The sequence below is a fragment of the Pterocles gutturalis genome, unplaced genomic scaffold, assembly GCF_000699245.1.
Source record: "Pterocles gutturalis isolate BGI_N339 unplaced genomic scaffold, ASM69924v1 scaffold25298, whole genome shotgun sequence".
NCBI lineage: Eukaryota > Metazoa > Chordata > Aves > Pterocliformes > Pteroclidae > Pterocles > Pterocles gutturalis.
In genome coordinates this window covers 22,710-42,510 of record NW_010118879.1, presented here as the reverse complement: position 1 = coordinate 42,510, position 19,801 = coordinate 22,710, and the positions used below count along the sequence as shown (strand labels likewise).

Sequence of the window (19,801 nt, the reverse complement as noted above, 5' to 3'; positions counted from 1 at the left end):
CTTAATGATTCTATGATTCTATGAAAGCAGTATGCATCTCAATAAATTTTGATTCCCCACAGTACATGCCGTCAAGAACTTCCCCCAATCTGAAACCACTCAGCTGAAGGCTCTCTCAGTTTAAGCTGGATCTGTCTCCATGTCAAAGGAGGCCCAAGACACAGAGACCAAGTACATCATGACGGGCTTTGAATCCTGGCTAGTCCCAGCTCACCATTTGAAGCCCACCCCGTGCTTCTCCCACTACCTAAACCACATCCCAATAAACACACTTCCAGAACACATACTAATATACTTCCAACGTAGTAAGTAAAAAGCATCATCTGTCTTTTACTCGATTGTTCTTACCAAAACTGACGTCCACATTTGCAGCGAACAGGTTTAGCATCAGGATATTGGACTTTAACAACGTGGTGGCAATCTGGGGCAGGACACCATTTTAACAGTCGATTACACTATGAAATAAAGGAAAAGAAACAATAATAGAAAGAGGATGCTGCACAAGGACCCTACCTGCCAGTCATCCCTTTTTCATCTTGCATTTCTAGACTTCTGTCAGTCTTTCAGCCTACAACACATTATTATCTCCAGTGCTGCATTAAAAAAAACAAATCCAGAACAAAAACCACCACATACATCACTTCAAACAAGGAGTTTGATCCCAGTAACTACTTACATACTGGGCTCTACAGTAAACCTGAACACATACAACTGCAAAATTAGGACAATGGAAAAAACTTCCAAAGCACCTTTCCTCAAAGTTTATTTTGATTTTGAGGTTGCAAAGCTACCAGAATTTTGCTAAAAGCAATACTGCAGCTTTACTTCCCAGATCATCTGTTTGCTCTATCTCCAGGTCTCTTCTCCTGCAGATTTCTTTAATATATTCCTACAACTATACCTGTAACTAAATGGGCTATAAAATAACCCCTGCAAAGCTGCTAATTTGTAATCACACTAGATGAGAGACTACACAAAAAAAACCCCACTTTACAGTTATAAACAAGCCTCACTTCTCTGGTTTGGTGCATAGGTGAGAAAAACAACCTAGAAGCCACTAAAAATTTCAGATAAAAACTCACCTCTACAAAACTATTGGTTATTAAATGCTGGTACTTTAATTTAACCTTGGAATCTGTGATCAGACGCCTGTGGAAAGGGAAGAAACACAGAAAAATTATTGTAGTAGAAAAACCTCATTTTTTCCATGCATAGCCGTTAAGCTCGGACAAATTATTTTGATTCTTCCTTCTATGCTTGTACTTTTTTTTTTGTACTTACCTGTTATCTACTTACTACATTACATTACTACAAAATCTACAACTATTGTATTTAACTTTTAAAAATAGCTTCAGAATTACCCAGAAAGCTCACGCAATTAAAGAGAACTGGACCTCTCAGTGTAGGGATTAAAAAAAAAAAAAAACAACCCCAAACCAAAACAGGGCTTTCCTGAATAGCCCAAGAAACAGAGCAAACAATTGCATTAGTTCGTTTACATTAAACATGAGCATTTTCTGGCAAACCCCTTTAAAAAGCTTCTGAGTAACTGTTGTGTGGTTAGACCTAACGTTATCTGGGTTTCAATGGAATGCTACAGCTTCAGTTTAAAAGTTAATGTGGTTTTAATCTGTTTACCATAAAAACAAAGTGGATTTAAATTCAACATCATAGAGGGTGTCTACAACACTGACTTCAATTTTAAGTCAGTCGGCTCAGAAGCAAGAAAGCAGAAGAAAACAAGATGGGTAGGAATCCTTTAAAAGCACAGCGACCACTTTTCTCCTGGAGACACTGACCCAGCTGTCCAGCCTAGATACATTCAACATAATTTAATCCTGCATTGCTGAACACTTTTATATAAGTCTTTCAGTTATGACTCAAGTATCTTCTGCAGATATATCAATATAAAGCTGCACTAATACACACTTTGCAGCATTTCTTGTTTAAAAACAAGAGGAATACAGCGCTGTACAGGCCATATCACATGTAAATATTGAAATTAATAGATTATCCATTTCAGGGTGCAGCCAAAATCAAGTGTACTCCTGCATGTTATCATGCCAAGATTCATTAAAGAACAGCGCACGTGACGATGCAATGCAAACCTCATGAAGTTCAACAAGGCCAAGTGCAAGGTCCTGCACGTGGGTCGGGGCAACCCCAAGCACAAATACAGGCTGGGCAGAGAGTGGATAGAGAGCAGCCCTGAGGAGAAGGACTTGGGGATATTGGTGGATGAGAAGCTCAGCATGAGCTGGCAGTCTGCGCTTGCAGCCCAGAAACCAACTGCGTCCTGGGCTGCATCAAAAGAAGCATTAGCAGCAGGTCAAACGAGGTGATTCTCCTCCTCTACTCTGCTCCCCTGAGACCCCACCTCGAGTACTGTGTTCAGATGTGGGGCCCCCAACATAAAAAAGACCTGGTCCTGTTGGAGAGAGTCCAGAGGAGAGCCACAAAACTGGTCAGAGGGCTGGAGCACCTCCCCTATGAGGACAGGCTGAGAGAGTTGGGGTTGTTCAGCCTGGAGAAGAGAAGGCTCCGAGGAGAATTAACAGCAGCCTTCCAGTACCTGAAGGGAGCCTACAGGAGAGATGGGGAGGCACTCTGTATCTGGGAGTGTAGTGAGAGGACAAGGGGTAACGGGTACAAGCTGAAAGAGGGGAGATTTAGACTAGACATTAGGAAGAAATTTTTCCCTGTGAGGGTTGTGAGGCAGTGGCCCAGGTTGCCCAGAGAAGCTGTGGATGCCCCATCCCTGGAGGGGTTCAAGGCCAGGCTGGATGAGGCTTTGAGCAACCTGGGCTAGTGGGAGGTGTCCCTGCCCATGGCAGGGGGTTGGAACTAGATCTTTAAGGTCCTTTCCAACCCAAACCATTCTATGGTTCTCTGTTGCATAAAACCCAGCCCTTAGCAGGCTGGGGAGCTCCTCACCCAATGACAAGCTGTTTATTACATAAACATAGCAAGTGGCAGACAAATTGCCAGTGCTAAAATAAAACAAATAATCTGACAAAGCATCACATCAGGCCCATGTCCACAGCAAGCTTGCAATTTTGGAGTGAAACTCATTGAAGAATGAAAAACTATTTGAATTTATAATTTGAATTATAAATCTCACTTTCTTACTCCATACCCAAGCTTTTATGCATAGTAAGTGTCACTATTTTTTTTTGTATTATATGGAAGCAGAATTTAAATGAAGAGTAATGCCATAGCTAACCAGATCCGCTAGTTTTTTGCTTACCAAACTCCCTACGGTCACTCCACGTTAGCAACCTCGCCTGCTCTAGGTTCAACAGCGCTTCCACAACACCACCCAGGTCAAGACCACCAACAACTTTGCTCTGAATACCAATGCCTTCTGACAAGCAATATAGGAAACTAGACAAGTTAAGAGATGAAACCCATTCCTGGTGCCCATAAACCATACTTTGGGGTACATTCCTCTGTGAGTCAAGCTATAAAAGAAGCAACCTCACCAAAGAAACCAGGTTAGAAAAGCTTCCAAAAAAAAAAAAAAACAAAAAAAAAAAAAAACAAACCCCCCTTGACCCTTGATGTCTTCTGGCAGCTCGGTTCAGAACACCACCATCTAAAAAATTTATCCAAACATGGCAGCCATCCTTTATCAGACCATAAATTTCCCACTTCTGTTCCATTTTGATAATGCAAACTCCTCAAAAACATGAATCAGTGGAATTAGCAGAATGCACATCATGTGAGAGGTCAAACACCCTCCCAAAGCAGTTACTTCAAGACTTCACTACACCCGACCTGACGCAGCAGCAATAGTATCTGCAATTCTGCAAAGGAAAATTAAAAGTGAGGCAGCACCCCAGCTGACTTCCATACAGGAACCCAAAAAATCCATCCGTGCCCACTGAGTGGGTTGATTCTCCGAGGTTCCTACCAGGCTGCTGCCACCCACGAGCAGTGGCCATTAGACACACCAGTAACAAAGGCAGCCCGCCTTGCTTATCAATGAAATCAACATCTTTGCATGTAGGTTAAAGCAATTACCAGCGGCCTTAGCAAGGGTGAACAAGGGACAGGAACAGATTACCTTCAGTCAGTTTGAAGATCTTGAAAGAGCTGAAAGGGACCTCTCTTCAACCTTCCTACTTAAGCACCACAGGACCAAGGAAAATGGGACATTTTGTGAGCTAAATACTCACAAATCCAGGAAAGTCATCCGAATTGCAAAGTCTGGACTCATATGGAGGTGATTCAACTTGGAGAAGTTGAGGGCAAGCACTGAGAAGCGAGCAATTGAATACCTTGGCCTATCTACTTTGACTTTCTAATGGATAAAGAAACCGATGTCTCTATTCATTGTACATTAATCTCAGGTTCCTACAGCTTGGAAATCTAGAGCTGGAGGCTTTGTAAAAAGGAAAAGACCTAAAAAGAGAATAATTAAGGATATGGGAGGGGGTGCAGATGCCAGCTGGGATTACTTAGTTTTATGTTATTTCATAAGATTGACACAGTTGTCCGTCTTTGCTTTTAAAAGAAAGCATTAGGTTTTTGCAAAAAAAAAAAAAAAAAAAAAAAAAAAAAAAGCATCTCCCTCCCTGCAACATTCCAGGTGTCTCCGATAACATCAGGGAAAAGTGGATTTTTACCTCCACAAAACATTTATAGTTTTCCTCAGACAAAGGGAACTTGTTTGCTTTACTGCCTAGATGCTGTTTTACTCTCATAGGCCCCCTGTATCTCTGCCATTTCTAGGCAAGAGGGAATCCCACACCACGTGGTATGAGATGAAGACTGGGCACATTCACCCGACTGTCATTTTTTTTTCTGTGCTGTAACAGCCATGAAGTGAAACATTGGGATAGTCAGACCTACTACTGATGTCAAGCGATAGCAACAGAAGCCATAGCAACACAAGCCCGCACTGCTCTCCTCTTCTTCCACCCTTTCCTTTCTCCTGCTACCACCACAGCTTTCACCAATATCACCTAGTCTACCCTACACACACTATTTGAACAGCTTATTCAAATTATTGCAATCAAGAAAACATCTGCTGAGCATGTATGACCCCACAAATTGAATTCAGACTCTAGTAAACAAAAATCCCAATCAAGTCACTCAAGATATGACACCAACTTCAGTTCTGTTTCCAGCCTCTGAACTCTCCAAGCCACCCCTCAATAGGGCAGGAAAACATTTCAGATCCTTCCACTTCTACCCAGCCTACACTTTGTGACTAACAGAACCACTAGTGCAGAGGGATATGGGAAATCGCTTGTCTGAAAGCAACTGATATACAAACCAGCAAATTAATATCAATGAATGAGTCAGACTTCAGGAAGGAAGGAAGAAGGTAACAGAATAAGCTTCTATTTAGATGCTTTTTAGCATGAAGAATTAAAATGAACTTAATCAAGGTTCAGAATTACGAAGGATGTTACTCATGCAATAACATCACCCAACATAAAAGAGAAGGAAGCTCGTGGAATTCACCACTCCACCGTGTACAAGCTGTCATCCTACAGCTGGATGACTTAATAAGCCAAGTGACACAGGCTGACGCACCACCTTCATCAAATCGTATGTTTGACGGTCAACTGCTCTCTGTCAGAAGGCTTAAAACATGCCCTACATCAGGCCGTCCACAGGACTACTTTCCTCTGACTCACATAGCTATAGGACTTGGTGAACCAGTGGGTTGACTAGGGACGAAGTCCTAAATTCCCACGTAAATCAAAGGAAACAAAATGCAAAAAGCATTTAAACAGGGTTTGGAAAAACAGCCTGGTGTTTATTCTGCTGTTATCCTGACCAAATTGGTCAGAGTTTTCTTCCAGGTACTGTGCCATGGATTTTTCAGACCTAAACAGAAGTTGAAAGGTGTCAATATCAAAATAAACAGTTCAAGACCAACCTCTCTGTTGCCTTAAAGCCTCTGCACAGTTTCAGGTTTTTTATAAGCCAATACATTTGAATAGCAGATGAGTAACAAAACAGAAAAAGAGAGGAAAGCCAAGAGGCAGCAACTCATCATACTTACATAACTGTATTGTCATCGACTAAGATATCACAGCCATGAGCAGGGCATGAAATGGTCTGAAAAAAAGGTCATAAAAGGAACCATGTTTATCCTATTTTGGCATCACAAATAATTCCAAGGCAATGAACTTCACTACAATCCAGAGCAAAAATAGTACATTGGCTCCATCATCACATCCCAGATGTGCCACCGTGTGCAGCACAATTCCTCCCACCCAGAACAAAGACGCACGCACCAATTCCATGTAATTCCCTTCAGCTTCACCCGTGGCAAAGCCTGCAGCCCCCAAACACCTCTGGGGCTTGGGTTTCCCTTGTTGTTCTATAGGTTTTTTTTTTTAAACTTTAGTGGGGAAGAATTCTCCCCTTTTCTTTCCCCCTCCTCTCCAATACACAGAATTTCCAGAAAGAAGTCATGAGGTAGGGGAGTTGACATTTTACCTGTCCCATGCCTTCCTCCATTATTTTGGTAGTTAAATATTCACTCCAGCACTGCATACAGAACTTGTGTCCACACTCTAGGCCGGTAAAGTACTGCAATGACAAAGAACACAAGACATTGGATGATTTTACCGCATGGATTCACTCAATCACTTTGCCCTTGGTGCTGTGCAGTTTACCACACCTCTCATGCTCCACACCAGACTCTTGCAATTGAGTAAAACAAACGCAACACCACCAAACAGGTCACAGTTATAAGATGATACAGAGTCTTCCTTCCTCCTATTTTTCCACTTGGCTTGCTACCACATGTGGGTGCTGCCCAGAAGTCCCAGAATATGCCCACCAGCTATGCACAGGCACTAATTTAGCTCCAGTGATCAGCCAGCAGTCTGCATTACCGGGTGAGCACTAAATAACAGAAATAAAAAGAACTGTGTGCACTTACTCTTTCAGTGCATATGTATAAAGTTTGCCGATGGCTTGGTAAACTTCCCTCTGAAACCCAGATGCTCATCAGATGAAGATATCCTAATTGGCAGGTGTAAATTACTAAATACAGTTCAATAATGATTAGCTGTTGCAGACAGTAACAAGGACAGCCTAATCTGCGTATGCATCACATACACAGAGTATGGCAAGATACCATCTGGGACTCAACAGGGTGGAGAAGCAAACACTGCTGAGGAAAGATTCAAATTAAGTTACTTTTCTCAGGTCATCTTAAAAGTTATTTTATACCCAGAGACAGGGGTGAGGACAAACTGTGTAGCCCCCACAGAACAGCCTGAAACAGCAGCAGGATGCTGGTAATTAAGAAAAGGAGAGAGTCCATTTTAAGAAAACAATGTTCTTCCCAAACTGCCTTTTTGATCACTAGAGACTCAAGATTACACATCAACCATGTTGTCCACCCGATATCATCGCATACCAGCAAGGTTACACTCATCTTTTGATGCTCCAGCACTCAGACTGCACAGGGAAGGTGCTTGTTAGCACGCTCTGCCCACTGCCTCGCCATTTCGTGATTCACATTCATCTGCCACTCCTGCCATCGACGGAGGCACGGGTTTGAACCTGAGGCTTGGAAACTCGCTGCGATGCCCCAGCCAGCGGGCTCGACTCTGCCTGCCATTCTTGTAGCCCTGCCAGAGAGCACTTCTCCAGAGCGGCAAGACGGTTAAATGTGACCTGACCGGTCAGCAAAGAGAGTGGTGAGCTGAGCATCTGACTCTGTTCCAAGTAAAAACAGAGATACCACCCAAACCTTTGCCTTCTTTGGAACAAAAAGCAGAGTGGTGTGTCCTGTCAGCACCATAGCTCAAGTAGAGAGAAGGCAGACAGCGATGGGGCCGAGGTATACCAACTCCAAGACTGAAAAAAAAAAATTCACTTCCAGTTTTTGAACCATTCCCGAGCTAGATGACAAGGTGTGTAATGCTCCACAGATGGTGCTGTGGCCAAGTGACATCCCTTGGAGATAAAGGGTTATGGTAGAAAAGCTCCAACATCTGCAATTTTTGGGAAGCCAAGAGCACACAGCCTGAAGACAGCACTGACTTAAGCATGGACAAGGGAACCACCCCTTATAACGAACCTAAATACTCCAGCAGCAAGCACATGCAGGGAGGCACTGCACAACACAGGTAAGCAGCTATCTTCATTTGAGACTCGTTTCAGTTACTTCAGGCAGCGAAAAGATTTGCTAAATGACCACACAAAAGGCAGCCACCACGCTTCCTCCCAGGCTGCAAAGAATTCAGTGTTCTCTTTCAACTCATTCTTTACTTTGAGGGAGTTCCCAATTATTTTTGGCTAAGCTGATGGGAGATGTCAAGGGAACGAGCAAAAAGGCCAACATAAAACCATCAAGTGTAAAGAGTAACTGGCTTCTGAAACAGCATGTCATCGCAGGGGACAGCTCTACTTTCACCCTATTGATACCTATCGCCTACTTTTCTTCCAATGCCAAGTGCTAGCAGCAGCATGCTGCCATTTGATACCTGTCCCTGCTCTTCTGGTAGCATCAAACTGATCAAAGGGATCAGCTGCCCCAAGATGTGTTTACCATGACAGCAGTGATGATAGCACCAACAGAATAAATCATCTGTACGTCCTTAGAAAAAACACAGTTTGGACAACAGCCTTCCTCTCAAATGGGACCCGGAGGGCAAGATGCAAGAGAGGAGGCAGGCAAAGCCCAAACCCTCTCGAGTCCTGTCTTCGCCAATAAGGGTTTCACCTGAAATAACTATTGGGACTTGACACAGGTTCATGGGGACTCAGAGGGACTAAAATAGCTTTCAAACCATCAGGGTGCAAGCTGCCAGGAGAGCATCAAATGCCTCGTTTCACAGGTGCTTCCCAAAAAGCTCAAATCATAGTTCTTTGGAGACGACGAAGAGCTATAAAGACTTTGTATTTATATGTGCTTTAAAAGGCAGACAAATACCACCTGCGATGACCCTGTGAGAGGGTGAATATTTGAGATTCTTACATTCCTGGAATAGCTGCACATTGTAAAATGTCTGAACAGTCCCAGCTTTCTATAGTCTGAAAGAGGCTCTACCAAACAAAAAAATACAGGTTTTTCTGGGAAAAAATAAAAGCTGACCATTGCAAGAGGATTTTAAAGCTGTGATTTTAGGTTAGGTATTGAACATAACTTATACTAGAATTTATAACTCACATTCACCAAAACAGCTTCAAAATAGATTTCAAACCAGATGGCTTACGGTCACCTTAAGCCAGAGACACTACAGCCTTTTAAAGAATAATAAATATTAGTTTTCCTCTATGCTCCTCCCAGCCAGAGGAAAGGCCTGTCAGTTTTGAGTGCTAGTTATATTGTTCCCACCCAGCACAGGAACTACATCAAGAAATGGGATAACAATGTACTAAAAACCGTCAAAGTTAAATTTGATATTTCCACGAGAACCTTTTCTGCAGATAAAAATCAAAATTATTTCCTTACTTCCCAACATGGAAAGCCTACAGTGATTAAATAGCAGGAGCTTAGCATAAGGTGGAGGGCTAGAAGAATTTCTCAATCTTGTCTTTCTTTTTCAAAGCACTTCATCATACAAAGCAAGCAACCATTCTCCCTTGCAGCTTTTCTCTAAAAAGGAAGACGGTGCACACAAGGCTTAAAAGGAGATGCACGAAGTCTTGTGGTTGCTGGCTCAGGAGCAATAGTGATCTTAACACTGAGAATCTCAGCGGCCTGAAATCGGGCTTCGCTCTGCTCTGCCTGCTCCAAGGCACAGGCTTGCAGTCGGCTCCAGCAGCAAGGATACTTTATTCAAGACTACTCATAAAACCCAAAGCTCATAATGGCTTCCATTCTTGCTGAAAAGCAAGCTCATAAAACACACCCAGAGCAAGAGGGGAAGCCTTACGAAAGGGCTGCTTTGCTCTTTAAAGGTCAGGCAGACATTACAGAGTTTTGGAGGGTCAGACCAGCTCCAGCAGGAAAAGTTCCAAAAAGTGAAGAAATCCTCACGTATGTCAGCACCCTGCCTTTTGGCAAAACCACAGACAGACTCTCATGTTTGAGCTTTCTCCCTAATCTTGTTTTCTTCCAGGATCTCCCATCATTATGGCCTGCTCCTGGAAAGTCACAGCAAGTTGCTGGCCTGTACAAAACACAGCAGAAGCCTGGACCTCTGATCAGTCTATCAGAAAGTTTAGTATTCATGAATAGTTCCGAAAAAAGAGAAGCACCATCACCCATCTCACCACAAACCAGAAGACTAACTTAGAGCCCCAGCAACTGCTTCTACCCTCACCTTCTCTGATTAAAGTAGTAGTGCATAAACATGACAAAGATTATCCACATTGGTTGTGTTCTCTGAACAGCACAACTTTTACTTCTAACTCCGTTTTATTCCATGCTTTCTAGCTTGACTATTTTGCATCATTATTTACTACTTTCATAAGCTGTTTCCTGTCTTGTAATTCCATTTAAGTAAATCCCTTTGTCCATCATGAATTCCATGTATTTTTTTGTATGTATCGTTTACTTGCATGTCTCAATTGGTATCTGACCTTTGTAAAAAAACACCCACTTGATCTACTGCTTGTTTTTTTCTGAAGAACTTTACTACACTGCTCCCCAGACCCCAGCACCCTCAAAGGTTTTTCCAGAAGGGATGATAATTTCATTTGAAATACAATCCCAGTTCCATTAAATTTATACTGTCTGAAGCTTGTTTCTAAAAAAAAAAGTTTGTTAACCCACACAGTAAGAATTAAAAAGAACGCATAAAGCACTGCATAATTCTGTGGTCCCCTATTGCATTACTTGGACGAGCTGCAGCACACAAGAAAAAAGGTTTATTGCCGTAAGAAACAATCTTGAACACTTGTTTTAATGCATATCCTGTACTCACCGAGTTTGGGTAGTTCAGATAGCAGATCTGACAAGGCATATCCTGGGCTGATGACCTTGTGTTCATCTGCCGCGTTCGAGACTTTTTACTTGGATTAATTACATGACACTCCGCAAAGAGCTTCTCCAAGTTGCCATCGAAGTACCTGCATAACACAGACGAGAGAATGAAAATTTAACTACCTTCCCTGTGAGTCATTTTACAAATTCTATTTAGGAGTTAAATGTACAAAGTTGGTTTTAATACTTCAAAAAGCTCACAAACCCACCATGTTGAACAAACTCTTCATTAAACGTAACACAGCCCTGACCATGGACGACAGCTACATCAGATTTCAGAAATCTGGGCTTGAATTGCATGCTTCTGAAAATTCAAGTACCTTCAATCCTTCAGCTGCATTTCAAGTAAATTCATGATTCTCCACAGTGATTGCTTTGGATTAAAATTCAAACTTCTTGCTTCGCAGTCCAGGCGTCAGGACACCTTCCTGAAGCACAGGTTTGACGCCCCCAGGTTCAATTCTCTTTTCAGCTTAAGCCTTCCATTTTCCCCCTAATATTCTGATCGCTACAACATTTAAGAGGAGGCAGGAAGCAGCAATCAGTCACGGTTGGTGATTCAGCAGGTCTCTGATTGCTGTACTTCATGTTTTCCTCTGTGTATCCAGTTTACTTTTAGTGTGCTCCAAAGAGGTCCTGACTTCAATTTTGGCACTCCCTCCTCTGATCTGAGGAGGAATGCATCAGCAGGGTCCAATACTTGGTTCAGCTGATGGAGCACTTAACTGATCACCAATCTCCAATTAAGGCAACTGCAGGACTGCCACTGACACACTTCAGGAACAACTGCAGCTGGATCAGGCATCGATTAGATCAGCACTCTCATCTGCAGTTAGGCCAGTCTTTAATTTCACACCAAACACCTTGCCCATGCCCAAAGCCTGCACAGACCATCTCTTGGGACAAAATACTATTGAGTATCTTTTTCTTCAGTCAACCCGAGATATTTTAACAACCTCCTAAGAAAATACAATTCCAGGCTTCCAATGCTTCCAAAGATCATATATCTTATGGAAGGGAGGATGCAAAATTGATTGGGGGGAGACGAAAGATCAGCTTTTATTTCCTATTCTCTCAAGGGGAAAAAAAACAACACTCCTACAGAAAGCTCTTCAACTTACTGAGGAGGACGAGTTCCAAAAGAACTGTTTGTAAGCAGGTCAGCCTCTTCCCAGGATCAAGACACCACAGATCTTCCTCCAGCCCGCAGCACTTGCAAAGCGCTAATCAAATCTGATAATTAACCAGCTAACCTTACCTGCATGTACATCCCCCGTTCAGTGCCGGGAAACCACTCACTCCTGTCCCCATCACCACCCAGTCAAACCCAAATAAGGTGGCACCTACACAGGAAAACCTACCCTGTTTGACCCTAGTGCAGTCACTTAGATTTAAGACCAGCAAATTTCCTCCCATACATAGAAGGGAACCAAGACTTTCTGCCAGGGAAATAAATTATCAGGTGGGTCTCAAAAACATGGGAGCAGGCCTGGTATACAACATCTAACCAAAATGTCTCTGGCTAGATCGTCTTATCCTGCAGCGTCTCCAGGAAGTCCCAAATCCACAGCAACTCTCTTACAGCAGTACCTACCAACAAGACTTTACTTATAGTTAAAAAAAGGGTTAATTTCATTGCTGGATCATACATTTCTTGACCCATTCACATACTTTAGATCCTAATTTTCAAGACACTAAGGCAGTGGTGAATTCTGCCATTGCAGTATACAGAAGGTACTGCCACTGTTCTTCCATGTTAGCTCAGGGATTTAACTCCCCCAAGTTATTTTGTTTGCCTCTAGGATTACTTATATCTCAAAAATTTTAGCAAGTGACTTCAGTACAGTTCTAGTGTACAGAGTATTTGTTTATTAAAGAGTCATAGATAAATATTAACTTCACAAAAGGTTTAGAGCCTTCAAGTTGTTCTTACAAGCAGCACAACCACTGTAGGATATCCTCCGTTTGAGAAGAGCAGACAAACAGCTGGGTGTGATGTTTGCAAAGAAAATAGCTTTGAAGACAAATGCTATGGTGCAATTTCAATACTGGCATTTGTGGTCAGCTAAATGCTTATGGAAATACCAGAGATATTTGTAATGGTGGGCTGTTTTCAAGGGTGCATATCCATGCCAGGAACTTGACTTTACCACTTGCACCTGACAGCTCTATTTTTAAAAAAATCTCTGCAAAAGCTACTCTTCTGAGCCACGACACCTGCTGCCCTATGCCAAGAAACACAGCCAGAAAGTTGCCAAGAACCTCTTTTCAACCTGCAATTACGTATCCCCCTCTTTGCTGTGCCAGGATGCACTGAGCAAGTAATTTCCACAATTATTTGCATGTATGTGTCTCAGACTTAAAATCATGCTGTCACTGGGCAGTAAGGAAATATGAATGCTAGAAAATGCAGAAGAAAACCTGGATCTCCGTGAAAATACACAGTTGCAATGGGTACTCCAGAGTAAAGTCCAACACATCCCTAAACTCCTCCACCACTCCTTACGCAAACACGCCGAGGGCCTAGTCTCAAGACTGTTCCAGTCCCTTCAGTGGTTAGGAACAGCTCCTAGTTCCTATTTACCACGCCTTTTTCCCCACTTGTTCAACCATCTGTTTAAGCAGATCTCCCTTCGCCCTTCCCATGTTCTTCCGCTGAAGGATTCACAGGCAGCAGCTGTAATACCCTTTTACCAACACAGCCCATAAGCTTTTCGTGTGACATTTCTCCACTTCTCTCCCAGCAAACCTTCTCAACCAGCTTCCATTTCCATTCCTCCTCCTTGAGCCTGAGGAGGCCAAAGCAAATGCAATCCCAGTTAAGATTTCACCATGATCTCATACAATTTCACCTACATTTCTCCTGCATCCTAAGTGATGCATCCAGAGCTCCATCTTAGCAGCTCCATTTTTATCTCTACTAGAAACCCCATGCTCTTTTCCATCTCTCTGTTCATGAGACCTATTGTGACACTTTGTACCGCTTGCATTACTAGGATCCTCCCAGCTGTCTGGTTTTTTTTCCTGTATGATGTCTAGATCCTCCTCTGAACCACATGCCTCCAATCAGATTCGTGCCAAGTCATTTATTATCACTAACAAACATTCATTCCAAAATTAACCAGTAAGGGACTTACTAATAGGTTCCATCTCATCTCCTACTTCCCTTTTGAGCAAAGTAACTCCATAGACACCATACTAAGAGCTGAACCCAGTGACTGTCCCATATTTTATATCATACAGTACTTCCCTTTTGAGCAAAGTAACTCCATACACACCATACTAAGAGCTGAACCCAATGACTGCCCCATATTTTATATCACATAATTGCATGCCATCATCTCTGTTGTGAAATGTGGAAGAAAAATCCTTTATTTCCCTCCTTGCTTCCTTCACAACCCCAAAGAATGTGGAAGAAAAATCCTTTATTTCCCTCTTTGCTTCCTTTACAACCCCAAACTTTTTGATTTCTCTCCAGCCATCCTTCAACTTCTCTCTATTTAAGGGTCGCTTCTTGGTAGCTCAGACCTTATTTTCATCTTCGGGAGGAGCACAGCATCTGTAGCAGCCTTTTAAATCCTCTTCCCCCTTTGCAATGCAGAAATTCAGTAGTTTTAGCACTTCTGATACTCAAGAAATGTTATGATCTAGTCAACATCAGACTCTTTGCTCAATATAGCTGACCTGACAACCAGTTCTATTAGTTTTTCAGAATTCATTCTCTTCATCATAGACAAGGTTGTTTTCTCTGCTACTCTAAAATGAACAAACAACACACCAGTGAGCTATTTTCAAGTTCTTCTATAATTTCCCCACTGCTTACCAACACCAAGTCCAGAACAATATCGAGTCTTTTTGGCAGAGGGCTCAAGCTGTCAGCTTCTTCATTTCCTCAAAACTTCCTCCTGCTGTTGCTAACTGCCTAATCACAATTTTTCTAGAAATAATCAAACCTTATCCAAGGGAGTATGAAAGAGAAACTTCTTCCCTCAGAGGGAAGGCAGACATGCAACCACCAAGACAAGCACCTACAAAAGACTGCAACACCTTTGTACCTTGAGGGACTACACCAGGCCTTTGGTTACATGCTGAATTACTTTTCTTTTAAAAAAAATAACCAGGGGAAAGCACATGAAGCAGGAGAGCTGCATTTCAATCTCTTCATCACGAAGAGGCTCATCCCCAAAATTCCACTCAGGAGGGACAGACACTATCAGCCATAGTAAAACTGGAAGGCAATCAAGATAATGTTATAAGCTAAAGCACTTCACTTATTTCTGAGGTTACCTGGTCAGTCTGCACCTGCTAGTCTCCTGTCTGTCTCAAAAGCTTAGTTAATAGAGGAAAACATAATATTTAAAATCTTTATTCTCCCAATTTTGCTTTTGGAGACAGTCAAATAATCAGTGTTTCACCAGTGGATAGGGCAGTTTTTCAATTATGGCTATTACTCCATTATAAGTGGAATAAATACCTGTAATGTATCTGCCCTCTTAATAACACCATGCAATTACTCCATGACAAAGCTGACACCGACAGTAACAACCTGCTTATTAAAAATATGTGTAACAATACAAAAAAAAGGCAATTAAGAGGTTTCCATGTTTTAAAACATGGTTTCATCTCACAAGCTCAGACCCTGTCTCACTCACTTATCAAAGAAGAAGCCACTTCATTTATCTGCCTCACCACCAGCAAAGTCTGATAAGACTGCCTGTTAGGTCATGCTGACTCACGATGAACTAGGGTAAAACAGACACTGGGTAGCTACTGTAAATATTCGCCATTAGGCGACTGAGTTCAAGCTCTGACTTGGTGTGAAATCAAGTACCAAAAATTGCACCCAAACATTACATCTTAGCAAGCATTAAACCCACCCAGACTGCAGGCAATGACAGGAATTTCCTGGGAAGTCTTGCTAATGGTTATTAAGAGTAAAAGAGGCCAAATTTATACCAGTTCAAACACTTTAAAAGTGGCCCAAGAAAAAATAAAATATAGAAGTCTCCAACACTGTTGCCGAATATAGCTTCTTCTAGTGTGAAAGAACACTGGGTGCAATTGCTTGCTTTTACTTGGCACCCATGAGAAGTGCAATCGCTGCAGTTACCTCCTGGCTCCCCAGCAGGAGCAGAGGCTGCAGCCGCAGGGGCAGGCTCAGCCTGGGTTCAGCCCGCACAGGGCTGGGTGCATGCCGACAGACAAGCCAGCACTCAAGATCAGCTATTAGCAAGCTGGAAATTTTAGACACAAGACTTTTTTTTGGACAAGCCAGCACTCAAGATCAGCTATTAGCGAGCTGGCAATTTTAGACACAAGACTTTTTTTGGTGTTGGATGCTTAAAACACAGTGAACGGATAGTGTTTCCTTCAAGTAAAAAGGAAGGTTTGCAGTTTTTTCCTTAAACAAAAAGTCTAAACTTTTTTTTTTTCACCTGATTAGAGCATGCCACCCCACCTCACCATGAATACTTCCCAGGGTTTTGCAGCTCATTCACACTAGCACAAGGCTGCAAAAAGATTTGCTGGACACACACAAAGCCAAACAAGTCTCAAATGTGATCTGTTTTGGAAGACTAACCAAGCCTAAATTTGGGCTTAATCAGCTTGTCACATTTACCTGAGCAAGAATAATCTCTATTTTACCAAAAAGAGGTGATCTGTAGCTAGCTCATGGCATCATTTCCAGCTCCATCACCATTCCAGAATGACTGTTTTGCATCCTGGCTACCGCAGTGACCACCTACCTCCCCCCCTCGCCTGCACCTACAACCGCAGCAATTGCAAAATCTCCTGGAACACGAGGAGCCCGCTCTCAGCCTCTTCCCCAGCCTCCCACTGCTGCTTTAATGCAGCTGAGCATCAGCGGAGCACTGCGAAAGACTTCATGGAAGCTGTTTGGTGAAGAATGGACAGAGAGCAGCAACAGCTACTTGAGAGAAAATGGTTTAGTGTTTTTCTAATCCAATCTGATCCAATCAGCATCAAAACTGTGACTCACATGCAAGAGGTCTGCCTAAGCAAGGGTCACCTATTATATTACTCACAGGGGTAATCCTATAAAATTAAGGTATTTTAATGAATATGTATCAAGAGTAAATGTTTACCTGCAGACTTTGCAAATATTTACATGTACTTCAAGTGTTTTGGTTGGAAACTGTAAAAGCCTTAGCAATAATACCTCACATAGAAGTGGCTGACACCTCCCTTTGAAAAAACCCACAGCCCCATTTTTTTTAATTGATGGCATCCTTAACAAACAAGCTCTCAGTGAGAAGGAAAAAGCCTGCTGAATAAAGGGATGGCATTTCAGTACACTTAGAGGTATCTCACAGTGAGATGGAGGTAGCCAAAGAGAGTGAACTTTAGGCTGACCAAAAGAACCAGCACAAGAAACTCAAATATAAAACAAGTGAACAGACACAGGTGTTAGAGAAGGAACGAAATCGGAGTGCTTGACGGTTGTCAGAGTTAAATAGCCTCAATGTGACTGTATTTGTAACACAGAGATTTTGTACTTCACTAACTAAAAGAGGTCAATCTCAGGAAAGAAAGCAAAGACCAGAAAGCTTAAAAAAATATATAATCACTTCAGAAAAAAAAATAATCCAAGTCAAACAAAACCTAAGAGATACCTGAGCACCACCACTAACTTAAAATGTTACACAAAGAAGGCTAAAGATGTCCTGAACCCATTATCCCAGGAGAGTGTAAATAATTTTAAGTCCACATCTATCTACTAGCAGACTGAAAAATCTGTTGCTCTTCCACACTTGCACCCTGCGTGACAGAGCATCGAACTACAGGGGCTCAGCCCACAGCACCTACAGGCTGCTGCTATTTACCAATTCAACAGTACTGCCAACAATTGTGTGTGCACATAGTTTTACAGATTCCAAAGCATCCTATCTCCTCACACTCTGATCATTAGGCAAAGGAAATGGTAACTGAGAAAAGGCAAAAAAAAAATCCTACTGGGCACAGAGTCCTTCTGCCCTCAAGTCCTCCCCACTGATTTGTGTCTCTAAAGACCATAACAACCAGCAAGTCTCTGTACTGCCTTTACTGCTCGTTCTGGTCCAGACTAATTCTTCCCCCAGCTTCTACCAGTAAACTCAATTCTCCAGTTGCCTCAAACTCTCTTCAAGAGCAACACTGGCATTGGGGGGAAAAAAGTGCATTACCACTGTAGCTGGATTTGACCTCCACTTACAGAAAGTACCTTTACCAGCAACATTCCCCAAGAGCTGGGAATCAAAGGTGAGAAGTGACCATAAAGTGCGCAGCTCTGAGGGGCAGGGAGAAGGAAAATTCAAGCCATTATTTACACACACACTAAAGAAAACCTGGAGCTGCAATGATGAAAACAAGGCAGATGCACTTTACCAGTGCCCTTTATCAGTCAAAACCAATTTTGTCTCAGCAAGACTAACAAATAAATGTGTCAGGAATACACATGCTAGAACAACATCCAAGAGCAACTAAACCCAAATCCAAAACAATTGCAAGATAACAGGAATGTGTTTCTGCTTGCCTTTTTCCAGAGACTGGGAAAATCCTGTGCCTGTATGTGTTCAAACTAGAAGGCACCTCTTCCTCCAAGGGGCAACTAACTTTCAAAACTTCTCTGAAGTCAAATAGGCATTATTAATATTAAAAAAGACAGGAGTCACTCTTAGCTGGCAAAGGGAGTACATTTAGAGCTTACAGAAGAGATACACACTGTGCATTCATCCATTTGCACATTACTCTGGTAACAAACATTCCTTACAGGTCTGAAATGAAAGGTGGCTGCATGCTATGATGTCTGCTTACCTCTCCATCAGCTTCTCTTTATCCCAGTTGAAATGGCTAAGCAGTATTCTAGTAATAGTCGCTGGATTCTAGAGGGGAAGAAAATAAAAATAACAACTTAGTAACTGCTTGACCAAGGTGGTATACCATGATGAGAACACCAAGCTGAGTTCTGAATAAGGAAATGGGGAAATCAGTGTGTCTGATAATGTAATCTGTACAGAGAATACACGTTAACTGACAGACTGGAAAACAGTTTAACTTGACAGACAGAAAAACTAAAAAAAACTATAAAACTATAAAGCCAATCAGAATACAGTTGAAGATTTAAGGAACAGGTTAGTTACCGCTACTGCAAGACATTTTCAAGTGCCACCATGTCCAGCATGCTTTCACAACATAAACCCAGGACGTTCATAAAATGCAGAAAGGGCTAACTGGTAACTAATAATATGCAGAAAGGGCTAATTGCCACCCATCCTATCAATTTTTGCCACAGCACTAGTTGCAGAACAAGAACATTCCTTGTTTGTCCCAGCCCTGATGCCTGAAACACTTGGGCTGAAAACTCTCCTGCTGCTGGGTAAAGTGACAATGTTCTTTGAAGTCCCCAAATGTTCCCAAAGCCCATCGAGATTCAGAAAATATGATGCAATTATACAACTAAGGAAAGAAACACAGCCTAGAAAGGTCAGAACTAGGACCAGAAAGAAATGCCGATTTTCATCTGTACACAAGTGTTTCTTCCAACTAACCCTCTATCATCAGCCCAGGGTTTGGTTATACGAGCCAAGAAACATGACAAGCCACATGGCTTCTGTTACACCCCAGAACCAGGTTTTAGCTCCCTAAATCCAACCTTTCTGAGCTCAGTTTTAGGACCATTTACACGCAGAGGCAACAGCCAGCACCCTGAAAGCGCTTATGTGTACTTTGCCATTTGACACCAAAATGGAAGTTTGCCGTAGGGCAAATTTTCAACGGACACTCTGAAGCTGTTGAAAAGTAGGACATAAACTAGCAATGTGATTTTCTGAGCCTGCAGGCTATAGCTACAACTTGAAGCTGCCAAAAGCCAACGCTGCCACCCAAAGCAGT

At 42.3% G+C, this 19,801-nt stretch overlaps 1 protein-coding gene across 1 annotated transcript; it reads right to left on the bottom strand.

The window, feature by feature from the left end:
* Positions 1–348: 348 nt before the first annotated feature.
* On the bottom strand, positions 349–18,792 carry LOC104463882 (E3 ubiquitin-protein ligase ARIH1-like; the record flags this gene model as incomplete). Its single annotated transcript, XM_010076391.1, has 6 exons — positions 349–455; positions 1,083–1,149; positions 6,020–6,075; positions 6,460–6,552; positions 10,851–10,995; positions 18,725–18,792. Coding segments are annotated over 6 exons (536 nt in total), but the record flags the coding sequence as incomplete, so codon positions are not given.
* Between the last annotated feature and the right edge of the window lie 1,009 nt (positions 18,793–19,801).